Source organism: Drosophila albomicans, chromosome 2L, assembly GCF_009650485.2.
Source record: "Drosophila albomicans strain 15112-1751.03 chromosome 2L, ASM965048v2, whole genome shotgun sequence".
NCBI lineage: Eukaryota > Metazoa > Arthropoda > Insecta > Diptera > Drosophilidae > Drosophila > Drosophila albomicans.
The window spans coordinates 11,493,276-11,520,603 of record NC_047628.2 but is presented as its reverse complement, the minus strand read 5'-3'; the positions used below and the strand labels follow the sequence as shown (position 1 = coordinate 11,520,603).

General features: G+C 32.3%; 2 protein-coding genes across 6 annotated transcripts in view; one reads left to right on the top strand and one right to left on the bottom strand.

The window, feature by feature from the left end:
• The window catches only part of LOC117565721 (ficolin-2-like), a 91,579-nt gene that overhangs the window by 54,047 nt on the left and 10,204 nt on the right, over positions 1–27,328 (top strand). The gene's annotated exons all lie outside the window — the stretch shown is intronic.
• Positions 1–27,328, bottom strand: part of LOC117565658 (neurogenic protein mastermind) — a 112,821-nt gene that overhangs the window by 79,417 nt on the left and 6,076 nt on the right. For all 4 annotated transcript variants that reach the window (XM_052002594.1, XM_052002593.1, XM_052002595.1 and 1 more), the window contains exon 2: positions 5,693–5,911. In XM_052002594.1, coding sequence (XP_051858554.1) covers positions 5,693–5,721 — 29 coding nt within the window. In that variant the 5' untranslated portion in view covers positions 5,722–5,911. The remainder of the gene's footprint in view (positions 1–5,692; positions 5,912–27,328) is intronic.

The window sequence follows — 27,328 nt, the reverse complement described above, 5'->3', positions numbered from 1 at the left end:
GCTGTAGATTTCACATTTTTTTCACCACTCACTGAGCACTAATGTCAATTGTATGTAGTACACTACAATACTGCGTTTCATTGGTGACGTATGCAAACAATTAGTCTGCTCAAAATGTCAAATGATCGGCTCATTAACGCAGCAGCAACAACAGCAGCAATGTCCACGTATTGAGCAGCGATCAGTCTAAAAACAAAAGAGCGCAAATACAAAGAGAGATAACAAGAGAGAGTGAGTGCTTTAGTCGCGTGACGTCATGTTTTAGGCGCTCTCTCTAATAGACTGCGCCGGCAAAAAAAGTAAACTGCGTGAACAGCTTGCAGTGTGCGTTGAGTGTGTGTGTGTGTGTCGCTGTTTACCTATGCACTTACATGTAACAGCGCTGTTAATTAACAGCGAAGAGAGCTGTTAGACTTTGTTACTTTAACAGACTGCAAAACTTTGTGTTGGAATGCAGCTGTAAAACTATTTTAAATAATTTATAAGCAAACTACGCTTCAATTTTGTGCAGCTTCAATGATGAGCGAGAGCGCATAATAAGAGCATATTCAAAGTAATTTGCAGCAGCAGACTGAATAAATGAAGTGTGTAATAACAGAACAGCAAATGCAGCTCTGCAATCGCGTTGTCTGCATACAAATTATGGCGATAGCACTTTTCCCCTCCCACTGCCACTCCCTCTCGCCTTGCTGATAAGGATAAATAAATGCAATAACTTGTTTTCCCTTCATTTCTTTTTCTTTACTTGTGCATTAGATTCGCCTCAACTGAATAGAGAAAGAGGAAGATGTATGAAAATGTAGATATGTATGTATGTATGCGTTGTGGTATGAGGTTTTCCCTCATTTTCCGCGTAACAAAGAAAAGTCATAAAAAAAAACGCAGTTATTCGCTTCAATGTGGGCGTCGACGCGACGCCACATTGGAATTTTCATCAAAGTTCTGGCTACATTGGAAATTGGGCTAGCTAGATACAGTTACAACTGCAGCTGCAGATTCATTTGCAAATACATTAAAAACGAGCAAAAAAAATTCTAATAAAGAAATCTGATTGATTGCTTGTTGCTGAACCACGCCCCAAGCCAATTAAGGCGTACTTAGCTTAAATTCTACTCGACAAAAAAAAAATAAATAAGTAGAAACAAAAATGTGGAAAAAAAATAGAAACAATAAAAAATCAAATAACAAGCAAATATTCACAGCCACATTCATTGATTCATTCTTCTTATGTAAGCGGCTTATGAATCGCTCGCTTCTTCTTCTTCTTCTTCCATCATCTTCTTCGACTGTTTTTTCCGAGTTTGGAAAAATGATTTCGTTTTGTTGTTGAGGCGTGTTTTTAGACAGCTATGTGGGCGTTTGCTTATTGTTGTTGTTGTCGGTGTTGTTGCTTTCAGAAATTATATGAAATTTGCTGCGTAGTTGTTGCCAAATGGAAAATTTGTGTTTTCAATGCCAGTTTCTTGGGTATTTAGTTTGCTGTTTGTAAACCATGAGAGTCTGCCGTAATCCTAAGTCGCACTCAAGTTCTTTCGAATTTAATAATTTCTCCAAAACACAGTCTTAAAGCATTTTAATCTAAATTTTAAAGAATTTTGCGTTATTGTATTAAGCTTAGGCATATTTCAGCAAAATTACGTAGTGATAATTCTTATAGTTTATGAGTTATAGCTATTTGATTGAATGGACAGACGGACAGCAGGACGTCAGAAGTACAGTTCACAATCTTCAAGTAGAAGAATACTGCTTGATTCAAGGTAAAAATTTGTGTTTTCAATGCCAGTTTCTTGGGTATTTAGTTTCCCATGACAGTCTGCTGTAATCTTAAGTCGCACTCAAACGCTTTCGAACTTAATAATTACCCCAAAACACAGTAATTAAATTTTTAAAGTATTCTTAGTATGTATCTAAGCCAACATTGGAGGTGATAGCTTTTATAGTTTAGCAGTTATAGCTGTTTAAATCAGTGGACAGACAGACAGACAGCAGGACAGCAGAAGTACAGTTCACAATCTTCAAGTAGAAAAGCACTGCTTTCTTAAAGGTACACACTGCTTGCTTTAAAAGTACATCCATAAAGTTACTAACAGTTGAAAAGTTAAGTAATTCATCTATAAACTATTGTTTTCTTTTATCATTGTTGCTATGTCAGTTGTTGTTATTGTTGTTGATTTGCTGGCAATTAAATGACTTTTGCTATTTTGTTGTGTAGGCTCATTGCGAAGACGAGTGCAATTAAAATGAGAAACTTTGTACAATGCTTTATTGTTGTTGTCGTCACTAATTGCGATTGACAAAAGTGAAAGTGAGCGAGCAAAATGTGAAAACTAATAGATTTATATTTAGTTACTTGGTAAAAAAAAGAGCTAAACATCTCACTCGCATGTGAGTATGAGAGTGAGTATTTGTGAGTGTATTCATATTACGTGGGCAGACAATGAATGTTTCTTTTTTTCTCTGCTTGTTTTTTTTTTTGTTCATTTTTTTCTTTGCCATTGATCAAGCTACAATGCCGCAGCTCTGTCTACAGTTTGATGAGTAATTTTCTGGCATTTTTTCCTATGCAAGTTTGTTTTTACTTTTATTTTTTAGGCGTTGCCTGAAATAGTTTTAGTTTCAGTTTCAAACTCGCCATGAAATATGAAACAACTTTATTTCATTGTCAGTCAGTCAGTCAGTTAGTCTCTCTCTCTCTCTATCTCTCTTTCTCTCTCGCTCTCTCTGTGTGTGTGTTGTGGCTTGGAAAAACCGGCTAGCCGAAAACTAGAAAAATGGAACGAAACCCAAACGAAACGAAAGTGAAAGTGGGCTAAACTCATCAGCGTGGCCGAGACTCAGTTCGGTTCAGTTTCAGTTTTCAGCTAGGCTCTAGCTTTTCAGCTTTTTGTGTGTTTCTAGGCCTAAACCCAAAAAATACAAAACACAAAAAACTACTTGTGCACTCGTAACTCTACCTTCAAAATGTTCGCTTCCCCCTTCTCTCTATTGCTCTCTTCATCTGGGGGAGACCTGCCTCATTTATTTCACTTTCGTTTTCGTTGCGGCATCAAAGAAAAGTGAAAATTATGCAGTGAAAATCTTCAATAGGCGTCGAGTTAATTTAGTCATTAAATGCACTGGGAAAGTAGCGTATCTTTTGAATGGATTTTCTACTACATAAAGTGATTGATGGATTGACCAAGTGATTGACAAAGAAACTGATGAGTTATTCAATAACTAGTTGACTTATTGATTGATATTTTGGCAGTTAATAAAAATAGATACTTATTCAACTTTTACAATTTGCAAGCACAGAAATATTTAGTCAATCAATCAATCAAATTTATTCCATCCCATCAAATGGCATATGAACAGAAAAAGAATATCATCATTGATATTTTAGCAGTTTATAAAAAGAAATACTTAAAACCATATTCAATTTTTACGATTCGCAAGCACAGAAATATTCAGTCAATCAATCAATCAATCAAATGTATTCCATCACTTCAAATGGAGACAAGGTATTAACATTGTAGTCATTTTAATAAATCATATTTATTTTTATTGTATTTCAAATTGTTGACATATCAATCAATCAATTATTTTGAACCCGGAACTAACTTTATTTATTAAAACTTATTTTAACAGCAATAAATTTGTGACATAGCTCATAGCTTATAAAAGTTTCTTCATTAACTTAAAGCTCATCTGTTCCACTTGACGTTCGAAAGTAAATAAACAATGAAGTAAATAAATAATCAGAGAGAGAGAGGGAGAGATAGAGACAACGAATGGACAGCACATTGAAGCCGTTGTCATAACATCAATATGAACGACATCAATTCTAATTAAATATTCATAATTGAACCACTTTCGATGCAGTTTGGTAAAACTTTGTGTGTTCTAATTAGGTCAGAGGGCAAAGCTTAAGCAAACAACAACCATTAGGCCAGGTGAATATTAATAAACAAAATCATAATGACTGCAACTTGAGTTCCATAAATAATGCAAAGATTTTATGAGTATGAGAGTCGAAGGCTATTCGATTTTTATGTGTGATTACACACTTTTATCTTATTTATTTGTTGTTTGTTCAACTAACGTCATAAATTGCCATTCAAGTGGAGCGAAGCTTAGCATTTTATTTCGCTGCACACCTTTTTTTTGAGCTTCTCCCCCGCAAACAACACACACACACAATTTGACCCATAATAAAAAGCGCAGAGTCGCGCATTTGGGTGTAAATAAAACCATAAAATGCGCCACAAATTTCCACTTGGAACGCATTTGAACTTATAATAGAAAAAAAAAACCTAATAAAATCAATTTCAATCAAAAGAGAGCGAAACCAAAAAAAAAAAACGGAAAGGAAATAGCAAAACAAAACTTGAGAAATTATGAGCAGCGACGTCGACCACAAACAAAAAACTCAACTGAAACAGAACATAAAAGTAATTGAAAGCTATAAATCAAAGACCGAAATATGCGCAAAAATATTTCAGAATAACATTTGAGACACAAAGAATGCTGAGAATCTCTCTCAATCACAATCTCAATGTTTTTTCCTCTCTTTAAAATTGTATTGTATTAGCCCAGCAAAGGTGTCGTACATCAAAACAATATTTGTATCTCAACTCGCATTTGTATCTGTGCGATACTTTTGGGAATGAGCCACAATTAATGAGTCAATGCGCTTGTTTTGGGCACAGACTGACAGAATATATACACATATTAAGAGATTGAGTGACTATTTGAGTTTAAGTACTGACAGTTTGATTGGGTGGTTTCTTAAATCAGTGATTGATGATTGATTGAAGAGCCTATTGATTAGATGAATGGATATTGCAAGGAATTTAATTATGAAACAGCTGCATAATTTAGACAGCCAAAAGATGAATAAGAAGCTGTTTATTTATGAAATGATTGAGTGATTGAATGAGGTGGTTGATTGACAACTGGTTAAATTGAGGATGAACTGATTATATGTGTTAAGAATGTGGAAACCAGATTGACTGATTCGCTAAGAAATTAACTGAATGACTACTCATACATTCATATACTTAAATTTCATATCATCATACATCTCATACATTTAGTAAGTATATGATTGAAAGACTGATTGATGTGTTTGATAATAGTGTTAAAAAAGCTCATATTACTTGTAAATAATCCTAATTTTTTTCAAATTATATGGAAATTATGGATACACTTCGCAATTACTGAACGAATGACTCATAGATTGACTGATTGATTGTGTGATTGATTGGCATGCAAATTTTATTTATTTAACGCACATATTTGTAGTGTATATTTATAATTATAAAGTTTATCAAACAGAGATTAACCGAAAGTTATAAAACCCATTTGTTGATTGTTCATATGATTGAAATGCTGATTGACAAGTTAATTTCTTGTATTTAATGAATTTGTACACTCTAGCTTGTATTTTAGGCGTTGTTAAAACAACGCTATATATCTAACCGAAAGTTCTAAAACCCATTTGTTGATTGATCATATGATTGAAATGCTGATTGACAAGCTTATTTCTTATAATTAAATGTAACTTGTGTCTTAAGCATTGTTAAAGCCTCGCCTTGGGCTATAGAAGCTACTTGAAATGCTTTATGCATGCCGAATGAGATTGAGATACATCTTAAGAGCAGCTCTCTTGAGTTCGCTATAACGATAAAGAAGAAGAAGAAGAATAACTTACCCTGCATTTTCGGCTGCAGCAATTGACATCTGTTGTTGGGGCTCATCTGTTAGCTGCAGCGTTAGATGTGCCCGTTGTTGTTGTTGTTGTAGCTGTTGATGATGCTGCTGCTCCTATTGTTGTAGTTGTTGTTGTTGTTAATGTTGCTTGTCGTTGATTTGATGTCTAACTCGGGGGCTATACATAACAACTTGCTTCAAGACGTAAATGAAACACACACTGCAAAAAAAAGAGAAAAAAGAGGCAAGATGAATACAACTTTTATTAACATTTTTCTACAATTCTGTTTCAGGCTTTCTTTTCATTTTCTTTTTTCGGTTTTTGTTTTAGTTTTTTTTTTTTATTTTTCGTATTTTTTCTTATGAACAAAACAAGTTGAGGAAAATGCCCCAAGATGGTTGAATACAGCGGGAAAAATGTACAAAAACTGGCAAAAGCAAATGCCAGCTGGGCACTTGAAGACTCAAGTTACAAGAAACACTTAGGGTCGGGTCGAGCCGCCTTCGACCTACCCTACAACGACCCCCTGCCCCCCTTTGTCCCCTTCCTTATGCCCTCTCTCTACCTTAAAAGCAAACTCAGCTAACTGTGTAAAAGGCGCCAAGTGTGAATCTTTCTCTTTTTGAAGGGGAGAAACATGTTGGGCTCTTTTTATATTTTGCCGCTGGCAAAGTGCAAGTTTGTCTTTTCGGCACACAAGGGTTAAGGCTGAAGAAAGATTATGAAATAACCAGTATGCACAGCAAAATACCATAAAAATATGTATTTTTCTGAATGCGGCGCATGGGAAAATAAAAGAAAAATAGTATGGAGATATACATATAGAAATAAAATAAAAATAATAAAGAGATATGGTACACATATAAAAATAAAAGAAAAATAATATAAAGATATTATAACAGGAATTTCATTAATATATCATTATAAGTTAAGGACTCTTTACTTTAAAGTTTACCTAAATTAAAACAGTATATACATTTTTTTTGTAATTTGTTTTATTATTTAAAATTTATTTTTTTTAATTATGATATTGTTGCACTCGGTATAAAAGAGAATATAACTATACCGAACACTTTTATTCTTTTTTAAAAATTGTATTTCTTTTGTTCAAATGCTACACATAAAGAATTTGTATGAAAATAAAACTAAATAAAAGACGCGTTTTTCTATTTGTGTTATTTTTTGTTGATACACATTTGTGAATAATTTCGATTCTCTGTTGCACATTTCTCCAAGAAATAAATATCTGTCTATAAATATCTATGCTAAAAACTACCGATCGTATACATAGCAATATAAAAATATCTCATCTTTTTTAAGAAATACAATTTTTATTTATAATCATTTATCATATTTTTCGCAACTTTAAACGCTTTTCCTTCAGCAACATTTCCTGCTTAGAGCGATTTCTCAAGCCCATCTGCTTGGCCCCTTTTCCCTTCTGTTCCGTTTCTTCCGTTATTCGCATCTTTGCTTGTTTGTCAATTTGAGAAGCTGCAGTTGAGGCTTTGGATTTGGCTTTAGCTTCAGTTTCAGCTCTCTCTCGCTCTCACTCTACCGCTCTCTCACATAAGCTCATCAGCTGCATAATCCCAGAGAGTGTGTTTGTCTGTATGTGTGAGTGTGTTATTCTTTTTTCTTGTTTTTGTTTGTTTTTTTTTTTTTTTTTGCAACGCGTTGCCAACGTGTCATATACTCGTACTCAATGCATTGCAGCCACCACCCAACTGAAAGCTTTTTGTATTTATTTTCTGCATTCTTGTTGCACACTTGCCAAAAGCGAGAGTCGCATGAATTGTTCATCAAGTATGCAACGCATTGAGAGCGTTGACTTGTCAGCAATGGCAAATAATAAATTTTAATGAAGTGAACACATTGCTTTTTACTGCCCCAACTGAGGTCGGAAGCAATAATTTCAATTGATGTCAACTTTTAATGCATTTTTATGGATTTCTGTTGACTACTGTGTTTTGTTATTCCTTTTTTGATTTATGAGATTTGTCAATGGATTTTTAATAGATGTCGAAATCATTTAAGAAGATCTATTTTTGTTTTGGATATATCAACAACTTTATTTTTTGATTAGTTATCTCAAAGTTTATCATTCGTTCATTTTCTGTGATTTATGGATTGTCGTAATCTTGTTAGAGTAACTTTAATTCTGTTTGATGGCTGCAGTTATTCTTTGTTGTTTTCGCATGGCAAGAGAGAGCGAGAGAGCGAGAGTATATGCTGTATTGTATTTGCTTTTAAAACATCAACAACAATGAGAGGCCAAAGAGCTGACAACGGGAGCGGGAAGTGGGAGCGAAAGAGAGCGCAACAAACACACGCACAACCCAACACAACAACTGCATTGCGTTATTTTGTTTCTCTTATTGTTTTTGCCTTTGGCTATGCTTCCTCCCAGTCTCTGTGCTCCTCCTCTTGACACAGCAGAAACATGTTTTATATAATTTCCAGTACGCGTGGCACAAAAGCAGAAGCATAATCTGTCTTTTGCTATCGCCAGCTCGCTCACACTTTTGCGAGAGCTAAGCTCGATGTCATCCTATATGCGTCTCACTCGCCTGGTCATTGTTTTCTCATGTATTTTTGTGATATTAATAATAATGCATTTCATTGCCTTTGTTGTTGTTGTTGTTACTGTTGTTACTGCTGCTGTTCTCATTGTTTCTACACACATTCGTATTTATATATCTCTCATATCGTTTTGTTTGCCATATTTTTTCCTGCCCCGCCTTTTGATTGATTAAATGCAAGCCCAACAAGTGCTTTGTTTTCCTCTTCTTATCGTACAACTTCAGGCAAACAATCACAAAGCCCAAGAACTTTTCTTTTGAGCCCACAACTATCTAGATATTTAAGCTTGCCATTTGTGATGAGATTCAACACATTTCTTATCGTTCATAGCTAAGATATCTTTCATACAAAACTTTAAAATTAAAATTATTATTTTTATTAAAAATGTTTCAATTATCGTTTTTTTTTCTACTATTCATACTTCCATCTTTGATACTCAAACATTCTTTTGAAATTCAAACAGAAAAGAAAGATAATAGCTGAAATTTTAATGGTTTTTCTTATTAAAAAAGTTACGTTATCATAATAGAAAATAATCTTAGCTAACTGTTGTCTTCATAGTTTTAAGCCCAGAAGTCTTTCTGGCTTCTGAAAATATAATTATAACCTAAGCACGTTATAATCATTATAATGATCGTATGTTATGTAAGTTTACCGACCTAAAAATTTCATTCTCTCCCATAATGCACAAAAGTTTCTCTCTTTTAGTGTCTGTGTCGACCCTTTGCTATAATTTCAGTTACAGGGTATAAATAATACCTATTGCCTGCAAGTTTTTTCGACTCCCAGGCGCGCAATTGAGTGTAATTTTCAATTTAATTAAAATCTAAGCACGTCTGCGAAATATATAAATACTATGATTACGTTTTAGGTTTTACGTCGAAGAGAGTTCCGCTGAAATCGGTCAACTGAAGAACAGCTACAGCTACAGCAACCAACAACAGCAACCAGCAACAACAACAAGCAGCCATTTTTATATGCTGCTTTTTTCGCGTTGCGTTTCTAAACGGTGATTTAGCCATTAAGGTAACGGTAAACTGTGCAGAATCTTGCGGGCAGCCAAAGCAACAGCAACAACAACAAGAACTACAGCAGCAAAGAGAAGAAGTTCTGCCAGCGCAACCGGCTTCGACAGTCAAGCAGCCAATCCGTGAGAGCGATAGAGATGACAGAGTGGGGTGTGGGGAGTAGGGAAGGGGGAAGCAAAGGTAGCCGTTGAATTTTTTTTTTTACTTTATGTACGTTTTGTGCTGCTCTTCGTCGTTGCTGCTGCTGTAGTTATTGCTGTTGCTGTTATTGTTGTTGTTGCTTTAGTCGTGGCTCTGCCGTTGCATAACTTACGTAGTCAGTTGCTGTGCTCTCGCTCTCTCTTACTCACTTGCTCTCTCGCAAGTTTAGTGCTGCTCGTTTACCTTAGAGTCGGACACACCGTTCACTCACTTGCAGATGTATTGCAACGCAACCGGCTAATATGTGTGTTTGTATGTATATTATGTAACTGCGCACAGAACAATAGCAGCGACTGAGGCAGCGACAGAGGCAGAGGCAGCGACTGCGGCAGACCAAGATAAGGCAAGAGCAAACGCAGCAAATGAATTTTCGGTACGAAATGCACATTTCAACAATTTCACTTAAGCCATAATCAAATAATTTGTCAATTCGTCATGCGCTCCATTCACGGAAACACAAATAAACGCAGCCATAGTATTTATACACTATCTTAAAAAGGGTAAGCCACTTACGAGAGGCAATTGGAGACTTGTCTCGAGCAGTCAAGTTAACTATCTTATTGTGCAATAGAGAAAAGAAAGTTGTACGTAATTGTTTTACTACTTAAATGGATAATAATAATAGACAATTACATGAATAAGTTGCATAATAAAATGCAAATGTTTCTATTACAATTCTAAAATTTTCAAGTTTGTAGAATGCACTTAAATTAACACAAAATTAAATTCATAATCGAACAAAATATACGTTTAAAGTTATAGTCTTACTATAGTATGAATAAGAAATTCAATTTCCAACCAAAATTAAAAACATTCTTTAAAAAATTGAATTGGATTCTTTTAAATATTGGAAATTTAACTATTATTATAAATAAAGTATTTAATACTTTTAAAGAACCTAACTGAAATAATATTAATATGTTCGTTTGAATAATAGTTCAATTTTAAATTTTTAATTCAATTTTTTAAAGAACATTTTTAGTTTTAAATAAGGAAGAAAACAACCTAATATCAAATCAAAATAGCAAATCTAACATTTTTGTTGCGTTATAAATTGTAACGTTAAGAGAAAAGTTCCTGGTAATATAGGAGTAATTATTCTATTGCTCTGATAATGCATTATAATACGAATTTCAACTCATAAATACAACTTTAAGAGTATTAATATTTCGACAACCCAAAGAACAAGCGTTCTATCTTGGTTTTGCGGTTATTTGTTTATTCCCGAAATTTACACGCAATAAACAAATACAACGCACAGCCAGGAGACGAAGAAAGAGGGAAAGAGAAGGAGCATGTGTTTGAGCGAGCGAGACAGAGCGAAAAAGGGCAATGGGGAAACGATATGCGTTTTGTTTACGTTTCGTCTGCCACTCGATAACTCAATGCAGTTTTCGTCTGCTTCTTCCGGCTCGTCTTCAAGCGTTGATAAAAATAAAAAAAAAACACAAACACACACAAACACAAACAACATTTGAAGCGACGACAACGATGACAATAAAATAAACAACTTCTAGACTTGTATATAGACGTATCTCAAGCGCAAAAACCCAAAAATCCGAACCCAAAAGGAGAATCCCAAGAGAAAGACTGAGTGAGCAAGAGAGCAAGTGATTGAGTGACTTATGAGCTAGCTATCTCTCTCACTCCTTCACTGACTCTCTCTTTTTCCCACTCAGACACGAGCGACGTTTTTAATTAACACGCCTTTGTGAAAATTTCGTGAATTTCATTTGATCAACGCTTGATGACGTGTTAATCAACAAAACACACAGCTCCAGATACAAATATAGAAACACATACAGACACAGATACAGTTTCGGATACAAATACAATTACAGATATATCTGTATACAGAAAAGAAACAGCTGAGGCTTAAAGACACGATTTGAGTCTTTGATAATTAAATGTGGATCAATTCGAAAACGTTAATTGAAATCTGTTTGTGACATTTGCCAGACTAAATTAGATAATAATTTCAAATTTATTTAAAGTTTCCCATAACATTTTAAATACTAATGAAGAGAGTATTTGGCGCCCTTGCTAAGGTTATGATCATTTGATCACGAACCGAATCAAAAGAATTTTAGTTAACCATTTTTCTTTTGTTGCTATGCAAGTAATTAAGTTTTGATATTGGTACAAATATGTGAGAAGAGATAAAAATTGTAGTAGTTATTTAAGAAATACTTTTCAATAGGAAAAACGTCTCTTAATTGCTTTGGCTGACAATCTGGTATATTTTGAATATACTACTATATCAATTCAATATATTAATTTGGTATATTTTAAATATTTCACGGTCGAGCACACTTGGCTGTAGCTTTCTTAGTTGGTATATTTTGTACTCTATGGTATATTTTGAATATAGTAATATATAAATATACTAAATATATAATTTGATATGTTTTAGTATTTTTGTGGTATATTATTTTGGTATATTATACGTATCTCACCGTCGAGCAAACTCGATTGTAGCTTTCTTAGTTAGTATATTTTGTACTATTTGGTATATTTTGAATATAGTATTATATAAATATACTAAATAAAGCCTTTGGTGCGTTTTAGTATTTTTCTGGTATACTAATTTGGTATATTTTAAGTATCTCACGGTCGAGCACACTCGACTGTAACATTCTTACTTGTTTCAAATAAGAAATATGCAAAAATTCATTAGATTTCAACAGTCAGCTATTCAATCAGTCTTTACGCAGTGCTTTTAGCATAATTTCTATTTCAGTCATTCAGTCAGTCAATCTGTCCGCTTTTAAGATAATTTCTTTTCTATCCTTTTATTGTGAAAAACAACGTGATGAGAATTTTGTATGCTGGAGCAGCTTGCGAGATAGCATTTTAGCATTTCATGTGTTTATTTCGCTTATTTACATAGCATTATTAACAGCTCATCGCCATTGTTGTTGTTGTTGTTATGCCCCTTATTTGGGGCACACTTTGTGGCAAAAATATTTGTACGTTTTCTTGCGTACGCGACAATAAAACATTTCGGATTTTTTGGCTTTTAAATATTTTTTGCTTTTGCTGTTTTTATTGTTTATGTGCACAACAGCAACAACAATAACGCAAAGTAAATATATAAAAATTGAGTTTATGTATTTTAAACTGGCCTCATTACGAACACACACAAACACACACACACACGAAAAACAACTCATGAAGTTGCAAATTTGCTTAGCAAACTGTAAAGTGGAATGAAGCAGCAAGTGCCGTGAGTAATTTCATTCCCAAATATTACAACTTGACTTGCCCTGATCCATCAGCGTTAAGTATTGTAAGTTGATAAGCACAAAATTCGAGGCACAAGTGGATCGAGCAACTGTTCTTATCGCCGACCATTATAAATGTACCTGATAGCAATTGTAAAACAAGTCAAAGTGTGCTCAACAGCAAGATACTACAACTTACGCTATATACTGAAAATGTGGTATATACTCTAAAAGGGAGGTAACGTTCATTCACTTTCATTTTGTCTCTTTTCTGCACATCCTTTGTTAAAATACTAAATGTAGAACAAGTCAAAATGTGCCCAATAGCAAAATACTACAACTTATGCTATATACTAAAAGTGTTGGTATATACTCTAAAAGTCAGGTAACTTTCATTCTCTTTTGTTTTTGTCTCTTTCCTGCCTCTCCCTTTTTAAAATTCTAGCACTTAAATTATAATTGTGTCATAACTCAATCTAAAAGCCAATTAATCAAGCGAATGCGCAAAATGGTTTAAATACAATTTACACATAATTTACGGTATTCGTCTTTTCCGCCTTGGGAATAACTTATATAAGTAATTGTTGATGATTTTCGGGTTAAATGTGTTTGATAAAAATGTCACGTATCATATTTTATTTCAACATTTTGGGTGGGTCGCTCAGGCAGCTCCCAAAAAACTGATTATCAAATTTATTTGATGTACAAAATATTAACAAAAATGTATTGTTAATTGTAATTTCTTAAAAATAGTCTACAGCACTTTTGCCACACAGGATATGCTTGTTGTTTGAGAGTTGTCTCCAAACCTAATGCACTTAAAAAGACATTAAAATTGCAGAAGACATTCTTGGCAACGACAACTTCACGATCATTTTATTGCTCATTACAACAGGCGCATAACAATTTTCCACAGCTGGAGTTTCGAACCCAAAGTCAACTTATCAGCTTCAACTTATTTCCGCATTGCGCTGAACGAAAAAAAACGCAGTGAAGCGTTCTAGACAAGAAGATACCTTGTAGAAAGAAATTATGAGGTAAAGCGATTTTTTATGTTTTTCAAATACATTTAATATTCAAAAAAGTTTGGTAATTTATAAAATAAATGTTGAAATAAACAGAAATTTTAACTAATAACTTTTGATAGTTTTTATCTACGATACAAAAATAATCTAAATAAAATATCCATACTAAAAAAATAATAAGTATTAAAAATACCTAAATATAAATAAAAATTAATGTTAAGAAATATATTGAAAAAATACGAAATTATTGTAATAATGTAATAATACAATACAACCAAATACGAATATTTCAACTACAATATAGTGAATAACAAGAAATGTACTGAAAAATACCAAAATATTTTAATGATCTAATCAACCAATATAAACAAATATGAATGTCAAATAACTATTTGAATAAATCAGCAATAATATACTGAATGACACGAAAAATACTAAAAAATAGCAAAATATTGTAATAATAAAAATAAATATATTGAATTATGAATTTAATATTATTGTAATTTAAACAATTCAGCAACAATTCGAAAATAAAACAGACAATAGAATATAATAAAAAAAAAACACAAAATAAATTTTAAAGTGTATAGAAAGTAACTAAAAGTAGTTGTATTCAAAATATAAACTGATTCAATTTTATAAGTTTTCTTATTAGAATTCCTTGCAACCCTAGCTGAAGGCCCAACATTATCAACATTATAATACCCTTTAATAAATTCCAAGGGTATTGAAGCTATTAAAACGACAGACATGAAGACAATAGCGTTCGTACTCGTATGTTGTATTCGTCTAACTATCAAGCTGCGGGCAGAGACCGTGGAAAGAGTTAAAAGTGATAGAAAGAAAGACCTTCTCTCCCTCTCTCTCTCGCTCTGATCACCTCCCCACGCTCCGATTACTGCAGTTTATACGCATGTGTGTGAATGTGTGTGCATAGGGGCAGGCAATGGGAGGTACATGCTTTGCATATCAGCTCCAACTTCAAGTCGGAATCGTATGTTGTATAGTTTTTGAAAATAGATACGAAAAACGCAGGCAATAAGTCTGGTTACATTACGAGGTAGCTTCGAGCTTCGTTGCTCGGAACGTGTCTGGAATACCTGACAAAATACAGATATGTCTATAATAAACAACAACAACAACCAGAAGAAGCAGAAGAAGAAGAGACACACCACATGGCACTCGCACTCGCATTCGTATTTGGATTTTGTTTTTCAACTGTTTGCAGTGCGTTTCACGACAGCTGTTTAAATTTTTCGTTACTGATAAGCCAAAAAACCAAAAAAGCGGAAAAAAAGACGAACGACAAAAAAGTACGTTAAAAATGTGGTTTTAGTACTATTATCATTCGATGGCTGTTTCAAAAAAAAAAAAAAAAAAACTGGCACACACACAACGCTCTTTTGTACTTGCGCAAATGAATTTTAGCATTTAAAAAAACGAAAAACGGAAAAAATGTTGATCAAATACAAATGTTTGGAATTTCCAAACTGAAAAATAGGTTAGTTTGCATAAAAACACAAAGAAGCATTAAACAAATGGAAAACGATATAAAAATCGGCGTGGAAATCAAGTTAGAGCGTAGGAATAAACGACTAGAAGATACCCTGAGAAAATAAAAATGTTGCTGAGAAAATATTTATTATCAAAGCCAAGCAAAAAAGCAATAAAATATTTTTGCTTTTATTAATATTTATTTTAAACTTTTTTTTAACAAGAACTCTTCCTTTTTTGATTATTTCATTTAATTTTTCTTTAAGAGGAAACAATTTATTTGTATTGTAGAAAATATCAATATTTATTCTATATAAAAAAGAAATGTTTATGAGAAAATATTTATAAAAACAAATTAGTAAACTAAAAAACCCAAAATATAACTTTTGATTTATTAATATTAAATTTAATTTTTAATTGCGTCTGAACTTTTTCTTTTTCGATTATTCCATTTAACTTTTCTTTAAAAAGAAACTATTTATTTTTATTATAGAAAATATCGATTTTTGTAGATCTCAAAGAAATCCTATACAAATAGATATGCTGATCAGAAAATATTTATTAAAAAAAAATAGTAAATTATAGAGCAAAAATAATTTTTTTTTTATTTAATAATATTTGATTCTTTCTTTTTTTATTTCATTTAAGTTTTTTTTTATATTTATTTACTTTATTTTATGATTTTACTATTTTTTATTTCGTTAAATTTTGGAATAAACCATTTATTTTTATTATAGAAAATATCGATATTTATAGAGTATAATTACTTAATTTAAGGACTCTTAGATCTATAATCTTGATAATCTTAACTGCCGTCTTAAAGCAATGTTATTAGCAACAACATTTTAACCCTTCTACTTTAATGTTCTTCTCCTGAGCAATTTTGCATAATTACAGAGTATCTTAATGCTGCATCGCAACGAACTCGATTCTTTATTATAGCTGAAGAACGCCAACGCAGCGACTAACTGTCGATGAACATGCAAACTGAACCATTAGTAAGATACTTAATAGTATTAAATCAAAAAGAAATGAATACACATAAATCTAGCAGCATTTTGAAACAGACTTTATTTACTCTCCAAGTGAGTTGAATATCTCCAACAAAATGATGTCAGTTGCTCAGGTAATCGCTGTTAGATGGTAGCTGAATAGCAAGTGTTTAGCTAATACATAACAATAAGTAGCCAAGAACAACAACAACAATAACAACATAACCTTAGGGTTCTGTTGTCGAATCGAATCATTAATCACATCCCAAGTTCTTCTCTCTCTCTCTTTCTTTTTCAGACACCGTTTTATCTGTCTTCTTCTGCTTCATTTGTGCCAAAAACTTGTTTATGTCGATTTTGAGTAATTAATCAAATTAGAAAGAGAGAGGGAGAGAGAGAAATGTTTGCTAAGAATTTTCCACACATAATTACAGCGAAATATTTGCTAATTTACTCGAAATAAATCTTATTTGAAATTGAGGTTGCATCGCATGCAATTTAATTCTTTGACTTTTATTTATTGACTTATTTCTTATAACGACCAAGTTAATTGCACCCAAACTCCAACAGACGAAGCGACTTGGCTAAGCTGTTAAGCTTTGCCTTTTAATTGAATTAATCCCGTAATGAGTTTCCCCCAAAAATAGTACAAACGTTGTCAAGACAATCGCCAGCGACACTTGGCAACAAATTTAGCGTAATATAACACTTCCCTTGCACACCTCTCTCTTAACATCTTTTTCATCTATTCACAGCACAAATATTTAATTATTAAAATTGACGAATATTGTCAAATAATTGAATACATCAAATTCCACAATTTCACTTGCATTTTTCTGGTTATTTTTGTAATTCTAAATATAAAACAAAGTTGAAAATTAAATTATGTTTTTTTTATGTTTGATGTTTCAAATTACGTCACAACAATTTAATACTTTATTTAGTGTGTATTTTAAGAATTAATTTCTAAAACCATATTTTTGTCAACGTCATGGTTTTAGGAAGTAAATTCCCTGAACAAAATAAAGTTGAAAACTAAAATTCAATCTTTAATTTGCAATTTTATTTTGGAAACTAAAATTCTGTCTTTAATTTTCAACTTGAATACAATATGGAATATGAATTTTATTCTTAAAAATAATTTGCTGGCAAAAATAAAACTTTTGAACATTTTGGAATATATGTAAATTCAATTCATACAGAAAAATTGAAATTTCTTCTACTGACTTTTTTAACATTTCATTTATTGTAGATGCAAAATTAAATATTGATTAGAATGCAGTTTATATTCTATGTTCCATTAGATCAAACAAAATAATGTTAAATAAAATTAAAGACATATTTTTTGAAGAAAATATTAGACATAAATAAATATTAATTACAATGGAATTTATATTCTGGGTTTCATTAGATTAAATAAAATTAAAGACATATTTATTTTAAGGAAATAATATACTTCATTTATTGTGTATTAGATATAAATAAATATTGATAAGAATGGAATTTATATTCTAGACTCCATTAGATGAAATAAAATAAAGTTAGACATAATTGAAGGCAAATCATTTTGAAGGAAATATTATATAATATTTCATTTATTGTGTATTTAAAACTAAATATTGATTAGAATAGAATGGAGAATATATTTTAGATGTCATTAAATTTAATAAAATTAAAGAATAAATTACTGTATTTCATTTAATGTATTATCTAAACATTATTTTTTATAAGAATGGAATTAATATTCCCTTTGGCAAATTGATAAACTTGTTACTAAAATGTTACCAAGAGATTCCTTGGATATCATTTCATATTAAGTGATGAAATTTCCATCGTGCACGCGCTGTCTTCATATCAATTTGCATAGCTATGCAAAGAGGCAATCCAAAAGCGAAAACAAATAGAGTAGAGCACTAACATTTTCATTTGTTGTTGTCGCACTTCCATTTCCATAACAACAACAACAACAAACTATCGTCATCATTAGAGTCGACAATTGGCAAGTTATTTTGATATTGCGATTCGCTTTTTTTGGATGACTCTCTGGCCATTTTTGGCAGACCTCTTGAGTCGCCACAAGCCACAAGCCACACGCCACACGCCCCATAAAAGCCCAACAACAACAACATTTATGCAGGCCGCATTGGATTCGATTCGTTTTGATTCGGTTTGATGGTATTTTTTTGGTATTGTATTGTATTGAGATTGGATTGCATTTGAATTGCGCGTACGCAGCGCAGAGCAGATTGTATAAAATATGCGTCGAATGGAATTTGCTGCCCCATTTGCAGTTCAGCTGATTTGCATGGTCGTTGTAAACAACATCCCAGATTTTACCAGACTGCCTCACAGCACCATAAAAATAACACACACACACATACACACACGCATTCTTTACTCCCCCTCTCCCACTCTTTCTGGCCCCATAAAACTCACGCCTCTCCCTCTCTCTCTCCTTTGCTGTCTTTCTTCCTCTGCCCTCCTCTCATTAACTGCTTAAGATTTTGGCATCATTCAGACAGCTTGTCAATGAAGTCAGCAGTATATGACTTACTCATTGGTATTATACACTTATAAACATTGGGTACTTTAATATATTCATTCATCAATTGAACAATAAAGAAACTCACATTAACAAATCTGTAGACTTACTTTATAATATTCATTCAACATTCGAAATTAAAGAAACTCCCATTAACAAATCTTTAGACTAATTCACTCATGTGAAATATTAAAGAAATATTTTTCTATTAAGGTTTCTTTTTTATTTATTTTTATTCTAGTGGTAAAAAGATTAGCTTCTCACATTCACAAATCTTTAGACTATTTCATTAATGTGAATTTTATATTATATTAAGGTTTCTTTTATACATATTTTTATTCTAGTGGTAAAAAGTTTAGCTTCTTAATTTATGTACTTTCAAAATTATTTTAATTCTGATTACATTTAATTCATTAATCTCTACTAGAAACCTCAAAATAACCACAACTGTTAATTCTAAGCATTCCATAGAAACTACATATGCCACAAATGAAAATTCGCACTTTGAATATTAATACAAGAACATACTCATTAAATATGTAAATAAAATATAAAAAAAAAATTGATCTGATCAATGTCTTTTGATCTCTCTCTCTCTCTCTAAATAGATTCAAAAAGTAAATATGAAAAGAAAAAATGAAAATAACCATTTCAATATCATTTATCTGTCAAGATTTTTTAGTCACTTGAAAGTTTATTCAATTCTAAATTCAAATCTATTATCTTTACAAAATATCTTAAATAAAAATATTTTAATCCTTTCAACGTTTCTTCAATTCTAAATTAAAAATTAAAATCTATAATTTTTAAAGGATATATTTAATAAAGATATCGAAATCATTTGAAAGTTTCATCAATTCTAAAATTTTAAAATAAAAATCTATAACCTTTTAAACAAATTCTTAGCTTATCTATACAATGAGTAACTTACTTATTTAAGTTTCAAATTTTTAAATGAAATCTACATATATTTAAAATTAATCTTTTGCTATAAATAATATTGTTTATCTGTACAGATAGTAACTTAGTCATATATTCATGCATTCTATAAAATCTATCATCTTTCAAATAAATTCCTTGCTATACTAAGGTTCGAAAGTATTGTTTCTTTTTTCCTCTCTTAGTTTCAGCACAACAAAAAAATTACGTTATTCTTTAGTTGCCAAAAAGAACCGCTGAGAATTCTTTGCGAATATTTTTTGAATATTTCGAAATCGATTAATTATCATGTGTATAGCAAGTATAAAAACGCTCTCTTTAGTGTGCTTAATCTTCGACATGCCAAAGACAGCGATTGTTTGCTTGTTATTTTGGTCATAATTACTCACAGCGCATATTACACAACTGAAAGTAAATCCATAACACAATATGAGATACACACACACACACACACGCACATATTGTTAAGTGTGAGTAGTCTCACACAGATACACACATGCGTATTTATCTGTGGACTCGCTTATTTATTTGGCTTTTATGTAAATTCATTTCGATTTGCTTGAAAATTTTGCTAGCCATAAATAAAGCTGCGTAAATTTGACATTTAGCACTTGAAAGAGCCTTTTTTATGGAGGGCCTTAACAAGTTGTTTATGGGCCCTCATCGTACACCGATTGCAGAGGATGGAAAGGAGGGGAAAACCAAAAGCCAAAAGCCAAAAAAAAAATGCAAATGGATTTTTAATGCCAGCACTCGAGGAAAAACTGATGTCAGACTATCGTGAGGAACCTGTGTTCTTGTTGTTTTTTAGTCTAAGGGAACACAAATAAAATTATCCAAGACATTATCAAGATATTGCGAATGAATTCAAGGTTTGGGTAATTAAAATTATGAAAATTTATGTCGTTTTTCTAAGCGAAGCTTTAGATTTGAGATAAACTAAACAATATTATATATGGCTGTCTTTTGCAGGTGGCGACTGCTTTAAAAAAGTTATGATTAAAGTTTGGTCTTTCCTTTTTTCTTTTTCTGTTTAAAGACATTAAATAAATTTTCACTTTTCAGCATTCTTTAACTTCCGATTTATGCGAATTATGATGATTAAGATTTCTATATTTTTTCACGATGACGTTGCAAATTCTTTCGTGCTACTTTTTAAAATAAAAAAATTGATTATAAGAAACCAATACATTTTATTTCAGTCTTAAGTATGTGTTTTATAATTTCATAATTATCAAATTCCTTCAATGTTTGCTATAAATATTTCTTTATTTTGTTTTATCCTTCTGCATCCTTTGTTCTGCTGCAGAACAGGAAGAAGGTTGCAAAAAAAAAAAATGCTCAGCAAACTCACGTTTGTTTTCAATTGAAGAATGAAAGAATAAGATCGACGTAGACAAAGAAAGATAGAGAGAGAGAGAGGAATAAAGCAAGCGAGCATCTAAAAACAAAAACCGGCTCATTTCCAACAGCTGCAAACATCAGCACACAAACAAACCAAATCACAACATGAATTTTTTATTGCAATGATCGAAAAATAAACATGAGAACATCGGACTTTGACGTAACGAATATATTAATACACTGCTCAAAGGATTAATGATATTCAATTTAAATATTATTCAAAAACTGAAATTTAAATAAATTAATCAACTCTTCGACTGTTAATACACAAAACAAAAAAATGTATTAGTTTGCTAATATGTATAACAAAACAATATAAGAATCAAAGACGTCATAAAATGGAATGCTTGTTTTGATTTCAGCATTCTGGAATGTTTACCAGCCGCGCAATATGTTAGAGGAGCGCGAAAAGACGAACGAGAGGAACGACGACAAAGTCGCCAAAAATATTTCAAGTTCAACTCGAGAGCTTTTTTTTCGGCGCATAGTTTTCAATTAAATGCGCGGCTCGCTCTAATAATACTACGTAAAGCAAGAAGAGAGCGCAACAGCGTGAGAGAGAGCGGCAGCAAAAGAGAGGCTCAAATTTAGTGCAAAGTAAAGTAAAGCAAACCAAAGCACAGGCATCACTTCTTATATTACTAGCGTGTGTGTGTGTGTGTGTGTTTTTGTGTGTGCTCTTTGTCGATCTGTCGTCGGCTGCTGCGACTGAGGCTGCTGTTGTTGCTGTTAGAAGCGGCCAACAAGAAGCAGCAACTAAGCAGCGAGCGCTTTGCTTTTTTGGTTAGCTTGTCGTTTTTTCGTTGATGACCTTGAAAAAGCTGTATCTAAAAATCGAGTGCAATCAACTTTATAAACACTCACACACACACACACACACATAGTCGCATACAAATGCTGAGAGCCTTTTTGCCTCACACATGCTCATTAATATTTCCCCTACATTTCACACACATACAGACATATGAACGACAGCAACGCAATGCTCAGAACGTTAGGTAAAGTCTTGAAGCCCCAATATATCGCCAACTCTGTCACACTCGCATGCTGTGACGTGTGTGTGTGTCTCGCTCTTTGGTGCCGCTTTTTGATATGCCAATGAGAAGTTTTCGTGTGTGCGTGTTTCTGCCTGCGCTGCTCTTATGCTTGTTGTTGTTGTTGTTATTGTTGTGTAAAAACCGCATATAATAATTATTCTAGATTCTTTTCAGTGTTGTTGTGTGTATGTTTTGCTTCTTTAAAGGGTGGTCGCTCTGACGTTTGCTGGTTATATTCTTTTTTTTTTTGGTTTTATCTTACGCTTTGCTTCTTAGCCTTTTGTATGCTTGCCTGGGATAATAATAGACTTTAGCGACGTTTAACCAAATCACAAGCAGCAGCAGCAACAGCAGCAACAACAACAACAAAAGCAGTGCTTAAATGTTGTTTTTGGGGGCAGCGCGCTCAGGCGGCAACAGGTAGCGAAACAGCAACAGCAACAGCGACGTCAAACCAAAAAGCAGTTCAACATTCTGACTCAAACTTTGGCAGTGTGCAGACAAATCACACACACACACACTAATACACCCAACAAAATGCTCGTTGATTGTCTCGCTCGCACTTTGAACTCGCACTCAGATCAGCGGCTTACGCTGCTAATAGAAGGAGAGCGAGAGAGACTCACTACACTCTCGCATAGGGATCGATTGGCTCTCTTACGACATTTAACTGTCAACTTTGAAGCTTTGAGCAGCTCAACTAGAACGAAAAGCATCAAAGCTTAGAAGGAGAAGCTTTCAAGAGCATCATAATAGAAATTGATGCGTTAACTCGCATTTCGCAAGTTGGAGCAATAAAAGCGGCAATTGAAAAGTAATAACTATGCAATTAACAAATAAAATAAGTATTGTAATTAATAACAATTTTATTATTACGTTATCAAATACTATAATTTATAAATGTATTTTATTTTCAGTAAATTCTCATCTCTAATTACTATCAAAATGTTACTCAAGTCAGCAGTCAAGCCCATTAAATTCATTTGTGATTCATTCTCAACGCATTCCTAGCGCTTAAAATTCAGATTTTAACAGCTTTTGACTTGATTATTTTGCGCCATGGTCACAACTGGAATTTCTATAACTAAGAGCCATGTTTTAAGCCCTGTTTTTAAACAAATTCGCAACAAAGAGCTGGCAAAAAAAAAACAGCAATAAAAATAACAACAACGTTGATTATTTAATTCAGCAGAAAAGAGATGAGCTAATCTTCTGCTCTTCTGGCTGTTTGTGGTTGTCTTGACTCTGGCCAACTTTGACTTGAGATTTTTAATTAAGATAATTGTAGTACGAAGAGTATAAGGCACAATAAACCAGCCAAGAACACTAAGTACAGCCAATTCAAAAGGCTTGTAAGATTGCATATTGATCTAAAGATTAAGCCATAGATACCCTGCATTATCCATTCTTGTTTAAGATTTGTTGTTCAAACTTTGTTTATTAAAATGAAGTTTACTATAAATAAGTTTCCATCAAACCTTAAACTTTTATATTTTTACAGGGTATTGTTGAAATACTGTTATATACCCTGCATTATCCATTCTTGTTCAAGATTTTCAAACATAATTTAATGTAATGAAGTTTATTTCTTATTTGCTCTACATTTTATTTACTTTAATGTTTAAATTTCCATCAAACCTTAAACTTTTATATTTTTACAGGGTATTTACATGTGCCGTCTAGAATTTTACTGTTATGTTCCATTTGGAGATGAGTGGAAACATTTGTCTCGCATTTGGCGGCATGTCGAAAATGTCAATTTCCGAAAAAAACAACAAAAAACGCTGAAAATTGTGTCTTCAAGATAAACAAAGACGTCAATTAGTTAATACGCTGTCAAAGCCGAAATGTTTATTATTGTTATAGATATTACGAGCGTTGATATAATACAACACAGACTCGAATCAACAGAATTTGAAGCCAGTGCTGAGCAGAGAGCATTCTAATCGTGTTGGACTTCATTCTTTAGCTTTTTATAAAAGAATGAATATCACAACAAAATTCACTTAAAGAAGCTTTCACAACAACAACAAAAACCACATGCATGCATACTATTTGAATAATATACATATTCAGAAATGTGGCATACGTAATATTATAAAAAAGAAATCACACCAACAACAACAACAACAGCGACAACAACAAAAACAAACAAATTGGCATAAACTACGCCGAAAATAAATTGAAATCTAAAAATGAATTCAAATGCCGCAAAAGCAGCCAAAGCAGGCGGCAAACTCAAAAAGCAAAACAAAACAAATACAATGGAAGTGTGTGAGAGTGTGTGTGTGTGTGTAGGAAATAGTGAATCAACCACGGCTCGAAATATTCGATATCAAGTCAAAGTCAGTTGCGTTGAAATTGTCATGATCAATTAGGAATAAATCTTTGAAACTTCATTCTCTCTTCAAAATCAAATTAAAAGTGAATTTAATAACAAAATTGCTTAAAAAAAAAAAAAAAGATTAATATTATACGAATATATAGCCTGATCTATGAGCAATAAATCTTTAAACTTTCATTCTTTATTCAAAATCAAATTAAAAGTGAATTTAATAATAAGTTTGTATTAAAATATAATAAAAAGATTAATATTTTCAAGCTTCTTTAAGATTAATTTCATATATTTTAGATAAACATACATTATTAGCTCATAATATTGAATATATTTGGATAAGCAAGAAAGAAGCTTCAATAATAAATTAAAGAATTTCTTTACAAAATAATAGCTAGTTTTCAAAAAATAAAAAATATCAAATAGTGCACTTTTCTAATACCGAGTTGACATATTTTAGATTTATTTAATACTTATTAGTTCATTAAAATCGCATCGAAAGATAAATTTGAAGTTTGCAGCTTTCTTTCTACTCCATTTATCAACGCAAATAGTTTCTCTTTAATCAACATTATTATTGTCAAGTCATCGAGGGTGATGTTGCTTAAGGAAAACCTTGCCTTATATACACAAAACCGTATTTATTGTCTGCTTCAACAATTTTTGAAGACATTTCAAAAATTATTTAACTACAATTTAAATAGCAAAAAGCGGCAAGACCTTCAAAACATTTGCGAAGAACTTCAAAAAGAAATTAAAATTATAGCAAAACTCGTGGAGCAAACGAAATAAACGAAAAAAAAACCAGTTTCGACTGGAAAACGACTGAAAAGAAGAAGCAAAAGATGACGACCAAGACGACGATGAAGAAGAAGAAGCAAAAATTGGTATGATATTGTACGTAAGCAGTAATTGAAGTTAACGTAATTATAAAAAAAAAAAATGAGAAGAAAAAATGAGAGGAAAAAATAAAATATGCCAATTTGAGCAAGAGGAGAATGTAACTAGAAGTTGGAATTGAAGACGAACTGCGCTTAATTTCCCAATTATGGAATCATTAAGTTTTTCTTAATCTATTAATTCATTTTTCTCCGAGCTATAAAAGAAACTGCAAGACAAATGCAAGTCACAAAAAACGCCAGAAAAAGAAAAAGTACTGTTGCTTTTCCTCGACAACCCGAAATAAAAGAGCAACACTCAAGGTTTTGAGGACATTGACGCAAAGGTCAACGAAGCTTAAGCTTTTTTTTTTTTAAGCAAAAGAAGCAACGACGACCGACGACAACAAGTTTTTAATGGCATTGCTTGCATTGCGTATACGTACAGTATACAGTATACCGCATATCGTATGTTGATATCTGCATACTTGTAGATACATTCTTACATATATATATACATATATACTCATATTTATTACTTTATTTTCGACTTGTCTATGCACATTAAAAATCAAATTAGCTGTCTCTAATCTCAGCAAGTCTTTGAGTCAACAGATACTTTATACTAGCCGCTCTCTTTTACTTTTTTGCTCATTTTAATGTTTATAATTTTTTATAGTTTAAAATTTCAACAGATTTTAGCTACATTTGTAAAATATACATCGCTATGAAATAAAGCATTTTCTTCATGTATCAGTCGAAATGTTAAATTCCATAAAGTTCATTCATATTTAAATTACTCACAACATTTTGGTGTATTTCAAATTATAATTGTTATAAAATTTTCCTTCCTTCATCAAATACCTTAGCTATAAATACAAACTCATGCATTTCTGTCCAATCATCTTCATTAGGTAAATAATAAACTAACATAAAAATAACTTAGCAAAGATCCAAATCAATTTTCAGACGAATTCTTTGAGAAATCTTTTCTCTTTGCGTATCTAAATATCAGGTAGTTAGACTATTGCTTAAGTGTTTCATTTTGCGTTTGTTTTTATTTGCAATATTTATAAACAGATCTGCTTATTGAATATTTTATATAGTCTCAAAATATATCATATCACGTTCAGTCTGCCGCTCCCTAGCAATCGCTCTCTTCCTCTACTCAGTCTCTCTCTCTCTTTTTCTGTCTGTCTTTCCTATCTTTTCCACGCATATTACCTTATCAGTCACTCTCATTCGTTTGCTCTCTCTCTTTCCCGCACACACTCTCTCTCTCTCTCTGATTTTGTCAGTTTCAAAACAAAGTCCATTTGTTATTGTTGGTCAATTTTTCAGCGTACAGTAGAGACAACATTTAAAATGCTATTATCTAATCGCTGCTGGGCCTGTCTACACAAGTGTGTGTGTGTGCGTGTGTGTATTTATGTATCTGTGTGTGTGTGTGCGTACTTGCCTTGGCGATAAGCCTAAGCGCACTGTTTAGGCATACACATATTTATTAAATAATAAGCAGACAATTAAGTGCCGAGGGGGCGAGCAAGAGAGCGAGAGAGCGAGAGAGAGAAAAGCAATCCAACCAAGCAACCAAAAAAAAAAAAAAACACAAAAACTGAAACGAACACAAAACTATTTATAAAGAAATTTTTCGTTAGAGGCTTTTATATATATAAGTATTATTTTTTTTTTTTTGCTTGGTCTCAAAACTGGTTTAACCTGTTCGCAAACACACAAAATTAACAACAATAAACTAATTAAATCAAACCGAAATACGTCGCAAAAGTACGCACACTAAGCAGGTGCGAAAGAGTGAGACAGCGACACTCAATAGACAGAGAGAGAGCGCGGGTTTGGAGAGCGAGAGCGAGAGGGAGACACGAAAATCGACAAAAGGAAAATCTTCATTGAAACACGCGCGTATAAATAAAATGCTAATATATAAATATAAAGA